The sequence below is a fragment of the Triturus cristatus genome, chromosome 5_1, assembly GCF_964204655.1.
Source record: "Triturus cristatus chromosome 5_1, aTriCri1.1, whole genome shotgun sequence".
Classification (NCBI taxonomy): domain Eukaryota; kingdom Metazoa; phylum Chordata; class Amphibia; order Caudata; family Salamandridae; genus Triturus; species Triturus cristatus.
Window position 1 is genome coordinate 315,046,618 of NC_140587.1, and position 17,564 is coordinate 315,064,181.

Here is a 17,564-nt window from a genome sequence, read left to right on the forward strand (position 1 = left end):
AACTCAGTAGTAACATCCCAAAAAATATAGCAAAGAAATACGCACATGCAGCAATCCCAAACAAGGCTGGCTCACCTTCTAACACCGCCATTTTGTGATGAATCTGCTGTAAAGTCACTAAAATAGAATATTCCCTCCGAAGTCCCCCTTCTTACTAAAGCTCTAATCCAACACTACTCGAACTGTCCTCCTTAAATCCTCGCACTACGTGCAGTCCGTCATTCCGCTGACAGGCGCCTAGAGGCACTGAAGCAAGCAAGGCGCACCTATAAATCTCTCAAACGCTCACTCACCTGAGGGTGGCCTGAGTCATTGAAGTGTTTAACCTGCATGTCACACAACCGACTAGCTGTTTTTCTTACCATACCGTGTTTTCACAAAAGACATAATTGTTTGTGGTATCAATTAACTCGGTGACTGTTCGTCACATGAGTATGGGGGAGACCCAGCCTCAGACCCCCACCACCCCTCAACTAGGAGCCGGGCAGAGCTGGTAAGATGTAAGCGGAAACTTCCACTTCGTCAAGAGGGGGGCTCCGCCCATCGCACATGGCACACACAGCAGAACATCGGCTCTAGGTAGCTCCCCCATCTTAGAATAATGGCCGAGTGTGATGCTCCCTTGCCCGTTTGTCACTTTGGTGACTGAGAGGGGCAAAGGTTATGGAAATAGTTAACTATTCTGGTCAGGATTGCAGTGATGCTTAGTTGCTTTGGCTGGTGCTCATGGAAGCACAGTACACAACCACAGCGTCGCACTGCCCAATCAAAAGTAAGCTGAGCTCCAAAACAACCGTCGCCAGGTGTCGATCATGAGCCTGAAGAACAAGTTATTTACCTTCGACAACGCCTTATCTGGTAGAGACTACATCTAGCCGCAGATTCCTTACCTTTTGAATTTTCCCATGCCTCAGACTAGATGCAGAAGATTTTTCACGAGCAGTACACCTGCATGCCGGTAGGGGGCGTCTATCGGCCCTGCATCGGTCGTTGGAGTAGTCCACGCCAAATGGGACGTCGCAGTACCTATATGGGTGCCAACCAGGCGGGCTGACGTCAGTTTCTTTTCATGACTTTCCACGCCATAAGCGCGGAGCCATGAAGAACACTGACCACAGGTGTGTCAAAACTAGGGCCCTGAAAGGAGTCATCCTAGTCCCTAGAGATCCGTTCACAGAGAGAGGAGGATGGGTGGGTCGTTAAGGAATCCGCGGCTAGATAGAAACTCTGCCAAATAAGGCGTTACCAAAGGTAAGTAACTTGTTCATCTGATAGAGTCTTCTAGCCGCAGATTCCTAACACTTTGAATAGATAATGATATGGCCTAACGGCTAGGGCAGTCGACTTTGGAGCTGGGGAACCGGGTTGAGTCTCGGCAAGGACGCTCGACATCCTGTAATTCTGGGCAAATCACTAAATCTCCCCATGCCTAACAAAAAAGAATGTGTCTGCCTGTAACTCAACTGGTGCTCATACCAAAGCAATACCTTTCCCGGAGGAGGGTCTGCGACCTAATTACAAACAAGAAAGTCCTGCAGGGCTGAACATACAAAGTGCCCATCCCTGCAGACTTGACTGTCCAGGCAGTGTGTTTGGCAAATGTGTGCAGGGAAGCCCATGTTGCTGCCTGACAGATGTCCAGGACCGGAACTCGGCAAGCTAACCCAGTTGTCTCAGCTTTAGCTCTGGAGGAATGAGCGTGCAAGTCTTCAGGAGGTAGCAGATTTTGATGCAGAGAACGAGCCATCTGGAAATTGTCTGCTCCTGCACCGCCCAAACTATCTTTACACCAACATAACCCATGAAAAGTTGGTTGTGCACCTGGAACTCTTGTGTGCATTCCAGGTAGAATCACAACGCCCTTTTTTAGTCCAGATGGCGAGCCTCTTGTCTTCTTTAAAGGGATGTGGAGGAGCATAAAAGGTAGGCAAGGTGATAGATTTGCCTACATGAAAAGGGATGGCCACTTTAGGTAGAAAGGAGGCCCTTGTGCAAAGCACCACTTTGTTAGGATAGACTGAAGGTAAGGCGAATTAAATAAAGGCCTGAAGCTCACTCACTCTACGGGCAGATGTAATCACCACAAGGAAGGCTGTTTTAAGTGTGAGAAGCCTGAGGGAACAATTGTGTAGAGGCTTGAAAGGAGCGCACATCAAAAAGTTGAAAACAAATTAAGGTCCCATTGAGACAAAATGAATGGAGAAGGAGGAAAGAGATGAGTTAGACCTTTGAGGAACCTATATACAATGGGGCCTTAAACAAAGAGGGTTGATCAGGCAACCGCAAGAAGGTAGAAATGGCACATAGTTAGCCCTTAAGAGTGCCCAGAGCAGAGCCCTGCTGGGCAAGAGGAAGACTGAAAAGGAGAACTTCAAAAAGAGGGGGCAGAAAGGAAATCAACAGATTTTTCTGCACACCATGCCACACATTTTTACCAATGGCAGGTGTACACCGTCTTGATGGAGGAACACCTGGCTGCCAAGATGACATTCCAGCCTTTGAGGGGAAGGTCAAAAGCTGCGAACTGTTGCTGCTCAATCTCCACGCAAGAAGGAGAAGATTGGACAGGTTCGGGTGGAGAACCCTCCCCTGCTGCTGCAAGAGATCTTCTAGAAGGGGCAGCCTGATCGAGTATCGACGGTCATGCTCAGAAGCTCGAGATACTAGACTCTCCACGCATTTGAGAGGGAGTCAGGTGTGTCAGGTGTTGATAGTGAACCCCCAGCAAGTGCAGATGTTTTGCCGTAGTCTGGAGGTGCTCTACACTTTTATCAGTGTTCCGTACTATTATCAGTGCTCCGCACCACCAACAGCTATGATTGCTGATGACTAGCTGCATCATTTCCAGTATTTTAGAAGGAAGCATACATATGCAATAGACTTTTTTCCTGAAAATTCGTGAGTCAACCTCTCTAGGGTTTGGGATGGCAAAACAGAGAAAATCTACCGGACAATAAATGCTGTCTTGACCCCAGCAGCTTGGTGTTTTTCCAATGTGTTTCTAGGTTTCTGATTCATGCAGAACTGGAATGGTAATAATGACTTTTACAGAAATATGGACAATTTCTTACCATTGGTCCTGGAGGGCCAGGTGGGCCGGCAGATCCGTCCTTGCCAGGTACTCCCTGCATGAAGAGAAGACATACACAATTCAGTTTCCAGCAAACATATGTCCAAAAATAGGACTTGAGCCCTGATAGCATTATAACCAGATGGGAAACTTGGATGTACATATAACCCATGCAAGCTTCTTTCATCCCTAAGGTGCTAATAAGAACTTTCTTAGAGGTGATTATTTTCCTCCTTTCATCATCTAAATGGATGCAAAAATTAGCAAACCTTTTCAGAAATATAAAATAATGTTATACAAACGAATCCTTATCTCCAAATTAATATTTTCTAAATCACTCATTAATATATCATTATCCTTTTTATGAAAGTCAAATATTTAAACATACTACACAGATTAGCTAGATGTTCTGGGTTAGCCATAGATTCTATATTTAGTACAATGACTATTAGATTGCGGATCTAGGGATACTATACTGACCCCACCCGCCCCATCCTCAAGATGTAAAACTATATCTAGATTCTAAACAGAGCACATTGAGTTACTAGGCATGCAATACGCACTATCTAGAGAAACTGAAGGCACAGACATGAAAACAATGAGACAGACAGACAAACTGGCAGACACTTAGTAGAAACATGTATTTATGTGAAGTATTTCTAAAGCAGCAACCTAGCCACAAGACCAGAGGAGTGCTTTACAGATGACATAGGTAGCACAGAGCCACAGAATGGAGGTAAACAGTGGGGAAAAGTCCAGAACTGTTACTAGGGAGAAGAACTTAAACGAGATGCAGAGAGGTATATAACGTGGCATAGTAGACAGACAGACAGACAGACAGACAGACAGACAGACAGACAGACAGACAGACAGACAGACAGACAGACAGACAGACAGACAGACAGACAGATAGATAGATAGATAGATAGATAGATAGATAGATAGATAGATAGATAGATAGATAGATAGATAGATAGATAGATAGATAGATAGACCTCTCTGCAATTCAACTTTATAACTCTAGAAGTGATGTCCAGCTCTTATATTCCAGGTACAGAAAAACTCCCTATCTGGGGCGTCTCTTGTCCATTTGTACGCCGATCAACACTTATGTTATTGCTTTAAGGCCTGCACTCTCATAGGGGTCTTAGTAATAACGGACAGAGACCCCGTGTTTCTCTGCAGTGCCGGCTGCTGCAGCAGAGAAGACCCAGTTTCAAGAATATTGACAAATAAACGTTCCTTACCCTGGGGCCTTGGCTCCCATCCCGTCCAGGTGATCCCGACCCTCCTGGAATGCCCTGGACACAACAAAACAAATCACGATTAGAAACGGCACTTTTCCATGATTGTCGCTCACTCACTGATACCCGGAGCTGCTCAGTGTGGGCGCGCTCCCATGTGCGGGGCTGCAGGCACGTGTCTGCGCGTGACTGTGCATGCTGCAGCAAAGCATGACGGGAAGGGCCCTGCAGCGCGCCCCTCCAGGGCACTATTATTATCACACTGTCTCAATATTCACCTCCCTTTATTAAACATCCGTATCAAACACACCCATTTCCAAACAATCGCCCATCGCAATGTCAGCCCGCCTGCGGCGCGTGCCGTAATCTCGACCACGGAGTGTCACTAAAACGTGTATTTTTGTACAAATAGAATTACAGCTTCATGCACTGCTGGGAGATTGGAGCAAATATAAAGGTACGTACCTGCTGGCCAGGAAGACCCAGATCTCCCTTGTCTCCTTTCTCCCCTTGTGGTCCCTGTCAAGACAGAGTTGGATGTAGTTACTGCACATCGCATGTACACAGCAGGCACATGCCACTGCAGGCAGCCCAGCAGCATTCATCGCCCCTGAGGTGCGGTTTCACTCACATTAATGAGGGAGCGAGAGAGAGATAGCGAGAGAGAGGGAAACAGAGAGACAGAGGGAAAAACAGAGAGAGAGGGAGAGAGCGAGAGAGGAAGAGAGAGAGAGAGAGAAAGAGAGAGAAGGAGCGAGAGAGAGTAAGGAGAGAGCTAGAGAGGGAAGGAGAGAGAGGGAAAGAGAGGGAGAGAAAGAAAGAGAGAGAGAGAAAGAAAGAGAGAAAGAGAGAGAAGGGAGAGAGAGAGAGAGAGAGAGAGAGAGAGGGATATATATAGAGAGAGAGAGAAGGGAGAGAGAGAGAGAGAGAGAGAGAGAGAGAGAGAAAGAGAGCAAGAGAGAGGGATATATATAGAGAGAGAGAAAGAGAGAGAGAGAGAGTGAGAGAGGGAGGGTAAGAAAGAGAGAGAGAGGGGTGAGAGAGAGAGAGGGGTGAGAGAAAGAGGGGTGGGAGAGAGAGGGGTGAGGGAAAGAGAGAGAGAGAGAGAGAGAGGCCGTTTGGGTTTTGAAAAGTGACAGGCTCCAGGTTACTGTTTCCTCAACTTCTGAAATTAATCATTACATTCATTATGCACCAGGCAGATTCCTGGGTCTAGGAAGAAAAATGCGTTATCATCTGCAAATCATATTTATCAACCTGTTTAAAGAACATTTGTAAAATGCAACTGCTAGTACTCAACGTGGGTTGTGTCTGTCAACACCAACGAAACATCTGTTTGAATAAGTGGAAGGGATACTTTAGTTGTTGTACTACTATATACCACTGCACTCTACGACACTCTACTCTGAAACACTGCATTCTCTGCTACTCTACTATGCACCACTGCACTCTACGCAACTGTACTCTACTCTGCACCACTCTATTCTATGCCATTGTACTGCACTACACCAATGCACTGTATGCCACTACACTCTAAGCCACTCTACTCTGCATCATTTCACTTTACTCCAGAGCACTCTACGCCACTCTAGTCTACTCTGCACCACTGCACTCTACGCCACTCTACTCTATGCCACTGCACTATACACTGCACCACTCCCCTCTACGCCACTTCATTCTACTCTGAAATAATCTACTCTACACCAGTGCATCTACACCAGTCTATGGCACCCCACTCAACCATCTGCCACTCCACTCTATGCCACTCTACTCTACTCTGCACCACTGCACTCTACACCAATGCACTCCACACCACCTTACTGAAAATGAATGCACTCTACGCCACTGCAGTCTATGCCAATGTACCCCGCACAACTGCACCTTACGCCACTATACTGTACTCTGCAACACTCATCTCTATGCCACTTTACGCTATGCCACTCTATTCCACAGCTCTGTACACCATTATACTCTGCTCAACTCTATGCCAATGCACTCTATGCAACTGCACTCTATGAAACTCTACTCTGCAATATTGTACTCTCCATCACTGAACTCAATGCCACTCTACTCTGCACCACTGAACTCTATGTCACTGCACTCTATTCTGCATCACTCTACACCAATCCACTCTACGCTACTACCCTCTATGCCACGCTACTCTGCGTGATTCGACTTTATTCTACTGCACTATACGCCACTGCATTCTACGCCACTCTAATCTACTCTGCACCACTGCACTCTACGCCACTCTACTCTACACCATTGCACTCCACCCTGCACCACTCCACTCTACCCAGCACACCTCAACGCCACGTCACGCTTCGCTGAAATAATCTACTCTACGTAGATGCACTCTACAGCACTGAACTGTCCATCACTCTTCACCACTCCACGCCACTCTACTCTACTCCACTGCACTCTATGCCACTCGGCTCTAAATCACTGCAATCTAATTCAGTGCACTCTACACCACATTACTCAAAACCAATGCACTCTACACCATTACAGTCTATATCACTGTACTATAAGCCACTCTATTCTACTCTGCACCACTGTTGTCTATGCCACTGCTCTCTACGCCACTCTGCTCTACTCTGCACCACTAAATGCTACTGCACTCTACGCCAATGCACTCTACGCCTCTCTACAGCATTGCACCCTAGAAACTCTATTCTGCAACAGTGCACTCTCTGCCACAGAGCTCTATGCCATTCTATCCTGCACCACTCAATTCTACGCCACTAGCACTCTACAACAATGCACTCTATGCCACTACAGTCTGTCACTCTACTCTGCAGCTCTCTACTCTACACCACTGCACTGTACTCCACTCTAATCTACTCTGCACCTCTGCACTCTATGCCGATGCTCTCTATGCTACTCTACTCCACACCACTGTACTCTACCTTGCACCATTCCAGTCTACCTTGTACAGCTCCACTCTATGCCACTCTACTCCACTCTGAGCCAGTGTACTCCATGCCAGTGCAATCTATGCTGCACCACTCCACGCTGCACCACTCTATACTACTCTTCCTCAGTCTGCTTCTAAACTATTGCACTCTATGCCAATGCACTCTACACCACTTTACTCAAAACTAATGCACTCTACGCCACTGCATTCTATGCCAATCTAATCTGCACCACAGTATTCTACGCCACTTTAAGACACTCCACTCCATGACACTCTACTTCATTAAACTCTACTCCACTCTACAACACTCTACTCCACTCTATGCCACTCTACTCTACAACACTGTACTCCACTCTATGCCACTCTACTCTACAACACTCTACTCCACTCTATGCAACTCTATGACATACTACTCTGCGATGCAATATGCCACTCCCTCTACAACAATGCATGCCACTTTACTCCACTCTATTCTACAACACATTACTCCACTACTCCATTCTACGCCACTTCACTCTTTGCCACTCCATGACACTCTATGCCACGCCCCGCTATTACAATCTACTCCAATCTACACCCCACTAGTCCACTTTACGCAACTTCATCTATGCCGCATCACGTTAATTTACTCATGTTACTTTACTGTACTTTACGCCACTCCACTCTGCTTTATGCCTCTCCATTCTATGACACTTCATGTCCCTCCACTCTATGCTCTTCCACCCTACAACACTGTACTCCCTCCACAACACTGCACACCACGCCACTCTATGCCACTGTACGCCACTCGACTCTACGCGATGCTACTCTACAATACTCTACCCCATGCCATTCTGTGACACTCCACAGCACACTCCTTTACGCCCTTAACTTTTAGCCATGCTGAACAGCAGACACGTTGGTGTATAAGATAGCTAAAACACATTGGCAAAGACAATAGTTCTTGCACAAGTGAGACATATTGGCTTTGCCAATGCATGTTTGCCTAAAGCTGCATCCATTCATATGAATACTTAATTATGAGTTAATAGGGACACTATTGTGCACATGATATAGGTCAAAAGTTGTCCCAAAGGGAGTGGTGTTGCCAAGTTCTTGTGAGACACCTGGATGGGTTGCTGTCCCTTTTCATAGAAAGTTAAGCAGAAACAAAACATAACTCTGCTGTTAAAATCTTATTATATGCCTTGTAGGCCATGAGATTTTTGTAACTTTGACACACTGAACTTTTGTTACTTCCTTGGCACCTCTGAGCCCAGGAGACTTGCTTAGGGAGAGAGGGGTCAGCTAAACATCTCTAATCAGACATTGTATCAGTCAATCAGTCCGTGTTATTTAACAAGCTATGGGCGGGAGTGAGAAAAACATTCACATTTACAAAGATGGAAGATTAATGGATCACAAATGACATAACATAACGGACTCCTCCAGATCAAAGGCCCATAGATGACTCAAGAAGATTCCAAACCTCCTTCGTCTAAATCTACAAAGACAAGTTAATCTCCAAACTTGCTTTGACATTGTTGCTTAGATACGAGCAACAGGTAAGGCTTGAATGATTTCAGGAATATCCGAGCATATATTATTTAGTGTGAAAAGCTTCCTCCTTTGCCTGTAGCATTACCCAAATGTGGCCATGAACGGTAGAAAAGAGGGGTGTCTTCCCTGATTTATAGTTAAAGAAAGTGGGTAAACGTAACACCAGGACCACATGTCTAATAAAGTGTTAAACTCGATTCTGCCTGAATTTGTGAAATATGCCACATTTGAAGATGTGTCTTGTATTTGTAGACTGTCCCCACAAATCTCATACTGCACTGAGCCCCCCAAGAGAGGCTCAGGCTGTTCAGAATACTCTGAAATGGACTTATAGTATAATCTAATAATGAACACGCGTGAGTAGGTGATACAGTTCTCAGTGGTCCCATAAGAGTTCCCGCTCTGGTCCATATGATTTAATGTGTGATTGAACCTACTCCAGGGTCTCCTGATTGAGGCGGTAAAGGGGTCCATGGCAAACAGATAATATCCGGCGATTACTCTGCTCTTCGGAAACCCAGGGCTGACACAACACTGTCCAATGTCTATCTGGGAGTTTTCAAACAATGGATGGAGCAGAAGTAGTTATTGTGGAACTCAGACAGAAATAAAGCGTGCTCATAGGTTACAGCAGGTACTAAGAACAGTATATCAAGACTAAGGAGACTCTGTTAAGAGATAAATTACTACATAAGTTCAACAAATGTAAATAACTTTTTGTCAACTAAAGGTTGTCCCTGGAGCAATATGTTGGCCGGGTGATAAACAGACTATAGCTATACATGAACCTAGTCCAACCCTACTTCTTACTAAAAGTCAAAGAAAGACCAGCAGTGGCACATGCCATTATCTGCTCCCAATCGGATCACCCAACAAGCAGCTGCTCGCTTTCCCAAGCACAGTGATGGGAAGACTACCGAAGATCTATAACTCAGCAAAAAGGGCAGTGGTGGCAAGGGAAAGAATTGGGCACCTGTAGGATAAGGTGATCTGGGTGCCAGCCAGCTGCACCCAAGGGGAAGTTTAAAGCTGTAGCTCTAAACCACAAATGTATGCGATCAACAGCACCATAACAAACAGAGGACAAAATAAAATGGCATATTCCTGTATCACCACTAACATCACTCACACTCAATAAAGCTTAAGGGCAGAGCGTTAACCGCTTCAGATGTCTGTGATGCCCCATGTGCAAAGCTACGCAACACTTTAAAGCATCTAGTAGCTACTGATCCAGCCCCTAAGGGATGGGTCAATTTTGGACATCCAGCAAAAAATGATAATCCAGGCTCCACCACTTGAGTCAGCACCAAGTATAGTCTCAAGGCTTCCCTTTACTCTTAGTTGTAAGAATGGGCAGACAAGTGTTCCTCTCATTCAGGCCAGATGGCTGCACCAGCCTCTCTCTTGTGTCACCTCCTTTTACAACGGTGATTGGTGGGACCAGGACAGGTCATACTCCAGTACATCATCCCTTAAGTAAAACAGGATTCTCTGTACTTTTCAAGTGCACCTTAGAGGCAATAAAAGCATACTTGGACAGGCAGAAATCCAATGTTGAGGACCGTGTGCTATAACAGAAGCCCCAGTGGTTTCAGCAACATCTGCAGCTGGAATAGCGCTATATTCGAAACAAAGCAGAATGGTGCACCCAGAGATATACAAGTCTACAAATCCTTGGTTTTGTAAAAAATATTCTTCTTCTCGAGTCTAAAACGCTGGCAGGCCCTAAATCGGGCTCTCACCTCACGCATCTCCGCCATCCAACCCCCCCTTTTCTTTCCGAATTTCACCACGAAGTCAGGCGTCCCCCTACGATGACTCCATATTTTCAGAGAGTGCCTTTTTGAGGAGGGAACCTTGGCGGCGCGCTCGTAACGTCGCTGCGTTGCCAAGGTACTTTCCTCATTTCTTGCCAATGCTGAGCTTGTTCCCTAGCAACGGGCTCAAACTGATCGGGTGCTCGGGCACACCGACAGTTGCTCGGCCCCCCGATCAGCTGATAGTGTACCGGACGCCCGTTCCTGGCTGCAATCCATCCTTATTCATTATTTAAGCGCTTTTTAGTGCTTCAATTTGTGTTTCACATAGCTTTACTTTGTGGCTCTCTTCCACCGACTTTCCCCAGTTTCGTGCAATTTATTTTCTCTCCCTTTTCATGACTACTTGCTTAAAATGTATTAATAATATATATATATAAAAAAAGAAGGGGCGCTACTTATCCTATCCTGTTATTTTTTACTATCTAATCCTTTCACATCTATACTATGTCTGATATAGACTCAGATGAGGTTAGCGCTCCCATCCCTAGTATGGATAACGAAGCATTCAAAAGCATGATCTATAATGAAATGAGATCTTGTATGTTGGAATCACTATCTAAAGTTATGTCATCAAAGAGATCACTCCCCACCGAGGAGGATGATATTATTGAGAACCAACATACCCTACCTACTGACGATCTCATCGAAGTAAGGGGAAAAAGACTTAAAAAGATTAAGAATATTGATCATTCTATCCCCAAGAGCACTATGGGAGGTCCCAGCACCTCAGCTATTATGGGAGGTCACCGCACCTCAAATACATCGGGTGTCCTTGGCGGCACAACTCATAATGGTGTCCTCAGCGGCATAAAATATCTGGGTGTCCCTAGCGGCACAAAATATTGAAGTGCTCAACTTAATGATTTCCAGCTGGGAGACGATGATTTTCAAGACGATGATGCCTCTGATCTTCCTGACGAATATGTCTTGGATTTAGATGAGGATGACCGGGAGTTTTATTCTCAACCATTTGAGGACGATCTCCGTTCCTCGTCAAAAGACAAAATTGTAGACTCCTTAGACGAAGAAATGTTTTCTCCCCTTAATATAAAACATCCTAGAAGCTCAGAATGGTTTCCCCAAGAACACGTGGGCAAATTCATGAAGAAATGGCTAAGGAACCCTTTGGAGAGAGATACTCGCAATTTACTAAGAGCGGAATGCTCCAGGCCTTCTATAGAGGACAAAGCCTGCCAGACCCCAAATCTTGACCCCGAACTAATCAAATATCTTTTTAAGCTCGGGAGGGATCCAAGAAAAGAGATGGAGAGATCCCTTAAAGGTTGTCAAGATCAGGTCCTTGATATCCTGGGTCCTCTGGCCAGGATCATCGATACAGCTGAAGAGTGCCACATCAACGGCAGGCCTCTGGACACTGAAGTAGTTAGAGGTTTGAGCCAGAGAGCCTTAATTTTACTGGGCAATGCCAATGCCAGCCTTAACTCCGAGAGGAGAAGGGTGGTTCTCACCAAAATCAGTTCTAAATTGAGTGATCTGGCTGACAAGGAGCCCACCCTCAACCCCAAGGGTTTACTTTTTGGGGAAGAACTGATTAAGACTCTAGGTAAATAAGTGTCTACCTTTACGGCATTAGACAAGGCCCATCAAAATATGAAGAGAGTTTTTAACGCCACTAATCTTTTTGGCAGGGCTGGAAGAAGGGGCCTCTCTTCCAGCCGCTTTAACCGCAGGCCCTACACTAGATCTAGAGGATACGGCAGAAGGGGTTTCCAACCCTCAAATACCCCTCAATTTTATCCGCAAAGAGGAAGAGGCTTTCGCTCCAGAAGCTTCAGATCACAAGGAGAATCCAGTGACAACAACCCTCAAGGTGAGTACAACAACTCTTTACCCTTCCCCTTCTTTTTCCCCAAAGGTGGGAGGCAGACTAAAATTATTTTATCACAATTGGAAACTAATTACTCAAGACCCATGGGTTCTGAATATGGTGAAAGGGTTTATAATGAACTTTATAGAAATTCCTACTCAAACTTCTTTTCCCAGAGATATCCCCCTCACTCTAGATCTGGAAAAACTAATAGAGGAGATATCCTCCATGCTTCAGAAAGGTGCAATTATAGAAGTCCCTGTGGACATGTTAAGATTTATAAGCACACTCTTCCTCGTCGAGAAAATGGACAAGGGTTGGAGACCCGTCATAAACTTAAGGGAACTCAACAAATATCTTGTTTACAGGCACTTCAAGATGGTGGGTATCCATCTTCTGAGAGACTTATTATTAAAAGGAGACTGGCTAGTCAAATTAGACCTATAAAACGCTTACTTTACCTTCCCTATGGCCAAGGCTCATCAACCTTTCCTTCAATTTATGTGGAAAAACCATCTCTTCCAGTTCCAAGCACTCCCTTTCGGCCTCTCCTCAGCCTTATGGTATTTCACCAAAGTGATGAGATCAATCGCCTCTTCCTTAAGAGAAAAGGGTATTCGTCTAATCATATACCTAGACGATATCCTCATTTTGTCCCAGGACCATTCTCAAATCATTCAAGACTTGAAGACCGTATTAGATCTTTTAGAAAGGCTGGGGTTCATCATAAACAGAGAGAAGTCAATACTATCTCCCTCCAGAACTCTAGAATTCTTGAGTTGCACCGTAGATACCATGAAATGCCTTCTTCTACTCCCATCATAGAAAATATCCAAAATCAGGAAAGAGATAAGACACGTTCTGAAACAACAGAATTTATCCTTGAGGGAACTAGCCAGGCTACTGGGTCTCCTTTCCTCCTCTATCCAAGCTATCTTTCCGGGTCCCCTAAATTATCGAGCCCTTCAAAGGATAAAAGCGAGGGCTCTAAGATCGGGCCTCTGGTATGGGGATCGCATTTCCCTGGACCAGGAAGCAAGATTAGAACTGACCTGGTGGCTAGAGAATTTTGATGCTTGGAATGGCAAAGCAATTTTTGGTTCAGCACCAGAGTTTGTCTTAGAATCAGATGCGAGCCTTCATGGCTGGGGAGCCAAGCTGTGTTTGGTCTCAAGAAGAATCTTCTCACCATATAAACTACTTAGAACTGACTGCCGGTCTTTATGCACAAGTGAGTTTTAGGCATTCTCTTCAGGGCAGATCAGTCATTCTAAAGATGGACAACATGTCCGCGGTTGTCTATATACATCGTCTGGGAGGTATCAAGTCCGCAGACCTCTCGAATTTAGCCAAGAAACTTTGGATGTTCTGCCTAGAACACAAGATCTCCCTAAGGGCTGAATATCTTCCAGGGAAAATAAACATATGTGCGGATTTGAACTCGAGGTTCCTTTTAGACCTCAGTAACTGGAAGCTCAACATCTCTGTTTTCAATTCTCTCAACATAATATGGGGTCCTCTCGAAATAGATCTCTTTGCGAGCAGATTGACATTCCAATTGGAGAATTATTACAGCTGGATGCCCGATCCGGGTGCTCTAGCGGTGAACGCCTTTCTCCAATGCTGGAAGGGGACCAATGCGTACGCCTTTCCCCCTTTTGCCATGATCCAGAGAGTTCTCCAGAAGGTGAGACATCAACATTGTTCTATTGTCCTAGTGACTCCCTTTTGGCCATCCCAGGCTTGGTTTACCACTACCTTGTAGCTGACTTATGACTTTCCCTTCCTAATTCCTTCCCTGATGGATCTTCTTACAGACATAGACGGACAAAATCATCCCCTAGTTCAAACAGGGAATTTGAGCCTTCCTGCCTGGAGAGTGTCAGGAGATCCAATGATCTCTCAGGACTTTCGCCAACAGCTTCAACTCTCCTCGGAGAGTCTTGGGCCCCTGGTACACACTACCAGTATAACAACATATGGAAATTTTGGTTACGTTGGTGCTTGGAAAGGAATCTGGATTCCATGGAAGCATCTATCGTTGACATAGTTAACTTCCTTGTGGAACAATTCGAAAGGGGTCTTGGTTATAGGTCTATCAATTGTTATAGGTCGGCTATTTCCACAGGACATGCTCTTGTCAATGGTAAAACGGTAGGTAAAAACGCCATTATTTGTAGAGTCCTCAAAAGTATTAGACTCAGGAGACCTCCTAAACCTAGATATCAATCTCTCTGGGATGTTAAGTTAATTCTTGATCTTTTCTCTAGCTGGCCTGATAATATTCATTTGAATAGGAAAAATCTGTCCATCAAGTTGGCTACACTGCTTTGCCTAGTATCTTGTCGTAGGGTCTCTGATGTTAAAGCTCTTGAAATCTCAAATAGATCCTACAACATGTTTGGAGTCAATTACGATTTGTTTAGAAGAACCAAGTCTATGTCTGATTCAATCTTCTATCCACGTTTTGATCTATGCAAAAAAACGTTGTGTTGTAGACTGTATGAAAGAGTACGACTGCAGAATGAATGCTCTTCGTCCTTTAGATGTGAATCAGTTACTTATCTCCTTCGTTAAACCTCACAAAGCTTTTACTTCTGCTTCTATTGCTAGATGGGTTAAAATTGTTATGAATTTAGCAGGGATTGATTTAAAAATCTTCAAAGCTCATTCGATCAGAGGTGCTATGGCCAGTAAATCCTTCTGGTCCGGTGGTAAGTTGGATGATATTCTTGAAGCTGCTGATTTGTCTAATGCTAGGACTTTCACACAGCATTATTGTAAACCAATTGCTCATATGTCTGATGTAGTCTTACAAAGCTACCAACATGCATAATGGTAGCCTCCGGTCTTGTAATGAAATTGTGATTCTCCTATTACCATGACTAGAGAATCTGGATTTCATTAAAGACAAGGAGGCTAAGATTATCCCACCCACCCTTTCCCTTATAATTAAACCCTAGAGTATATATTTTTATTCTAACATATCTGATGTACTTGTGGTTATTGAATCCTTCTTGTTTTACTTGAAGTTTTCTCAATTTATAAATGCTTGCTTGCTTTTTATTATACCTTTGTTTAATTACATTGTTTGCCTCCTCATTTTAACGTTTTTTCATCTTGAACTACTTATATATTTCTCGTTTTTTCAGAAAAACTCTCATAACTTCATGATTTTGACCTTCGGATCATTCATCGTTCTTCCTTTTCCTTCGTTTCGTGATGGTTTAAAGAATTGTTTGGACTCTTAAAATGTTATTGGACTTCTCCTATTCTACACCACATTTTCTTAATGTTCTATTCTGGAACCTCTTGCTTTATGATGTATGCGGCTTGCATTAAAAGAAAGATGCATAATATTAGCCTCTGTGGCTTTAATGAAATCCAGATTCTCTAGTCATGGTAATAGGAGAATCGCAATTTACGCTTAATGTGTAAGCTTATTTTTAGGCACCCTTCGTCCCTAATCATTCACACACCACAGAGACCCATTTCTGTCCACCAGTCTCCCTTACTTCACGCAGCCACATGACAGCAACCTCGCCCTCATAGCTACCTGCTCTAACCGTAACCGGCAGCTATGGTGATTTACATGATATAAAATGTACTGAAGCAGACCACTGCGTGCAAAGAAACCGACACATCAACCGCAAAGGCCCGCATGCAGGATTTATTGTGCTGTCAAACTCTTGCAGGCGGTATGACCTCCTGGATTCTTGCACCTTAAATGCTCAAGGTGTTTTACTGATCATTCACTCTTCAAGGCCACTACTGAGTGCTTCTGTATCTTGAAACCAAGGAGTTAATTTGATGCTTCAGGTGACTAATGTCATATTGCCCCAAGACACACCAACTTGCAGCGCAGCCACTCTCAGCTGCAAGCGCTCCAGATCACTGGATATAAGGGTTCACTTGGTTGCAGCACTATCTTACATGCACGAGTTAGCATTTAGCATTGTAATATCATGAACTTTACACATTTGAAGAAGGATTTTTAAGTATGTAACCTAAAATTACTTCTATTAATTTATTCCAAACACTTGGATTACACACAGTTTTTTGGTTTAGCTCAGTACAAGCAAATCGTAATGCTAGCACTGAAAAACAATAGAACACTAAGTAAACAAGGCGCTAAAGCACAGAGGAGACTTACAGTGGGTCCCTGAATCGAATGCCCACTCGGACCCTGAGGCCCTGGAGGTCCTTGTTGTCCTCTTGAGCCTGGTTCCCCACGTGGCCCTTCTGGACCCTAAAACAAAATCACATGTTAAGACAATAAGCACATATCTGCAATATATTTAAGGTAAAGACATTAACAACAGTTTTAAATCTCTTCCTAGACAGCATCCCTATTTAATGCAATGTATCAACAATCATGCTAAGCCTCGGTGCCTGCAGGGCATCTGGTGTCATGCTGAGAGACAAATTAGGGAGTCATTCCCAGCCGGCCCGATTTACCCAGGAATTAACCCAAAAGAAATACCAGGGCCGCACAGTGAGATATTTCCCAGGATACAGATCATTGCCTCATTCCCCCTTCAGCTAAAGAGGTCGCAATGAGGAATAACTTGTGACACTGGAGTTTGCACACCCCAATTCTGCAGATTTTCTCTATGTCCAGGATATTTTCCAGCTGTAAATTTCTCCAGGACTTTCCTGACAAAATCTGTGAAAGGAAAAATCTAAGGAAGGTGCAAAGTTCACAAATCTCGTGATCTTAAATCGAGTGTGAAGAAGTATCTGCGCCTGATGCAAAATGAATGAACCCTTCTGAAGGAAGCTTTTATTTGAATTAATTCTCTCACTCTATCCATAAAGGTAACCAAAAGAAGCATATGTCTACTGTAATTGAAAGATATATGCAAGATATCTGTATGCACAGCATTGCATAGGGTCGCGTAAGAAGGGCGGGACAACCAAAAACCTGCTCGAGGAAGACAAGGAGGTTTTAAATCATTAAAGGAATACCATAGAAGCTCAAGTACATTGACTGCAATAAAATATATTATGTGTGCCAGAGAATGGCCTAGTAATTCGTCCTCCCCTTCTAATTAATAATATCAAGTCCGCCTGCAATTGGGGGCTGAGGAACAAAATTGCTCTACATTACAATTTTTAGGGAATAGCATGCAGGAATAAGGGGTTT

At 44.3% G+C, this 17,564-nt stretch overlaps 1 protein-coding gene across 3 annotated transcripts in view; it reads right to left on the reverse strand.

Annotated features, from left to right (window-relative positions):
- COL14A1 (collagen type XIV alpha 1 chain) overlaps nucleotides 1-17,564 on the reverse strand; it is a 513,241-nt gene that overhangs the window by 49,270 nt on the left and 446,407 nt on the right. For all 3 annotated transcript variants that reach the window (XM_085605041.1, XM_085605042.1, XM_085605043.1), the window contains 4 exons: nucleotides 16,572-16,667; nucleotides 4,780-4,833; nucleotides 4,318-4,371; nucleotides 3,072-3,125 (listed from right to left, as the gene is read on the reverse strand). In XM_085605041.1, coding sequence (XP_085461167.1) covers nucleotides 3,072-3,125; nucleotides 4,318-4,371; nucleotides 4,780-4,833; nucleotides 16,572-16,667 — 258 coding nt within the window. The remainder of the gene's footprint in view (nucleotides 1-3,071; nucleotides 3,126-4,317; nucleotides 4,372-4,779; nucleotides 4,834-16,571; nucleotides 16,668-17,564) is intronic.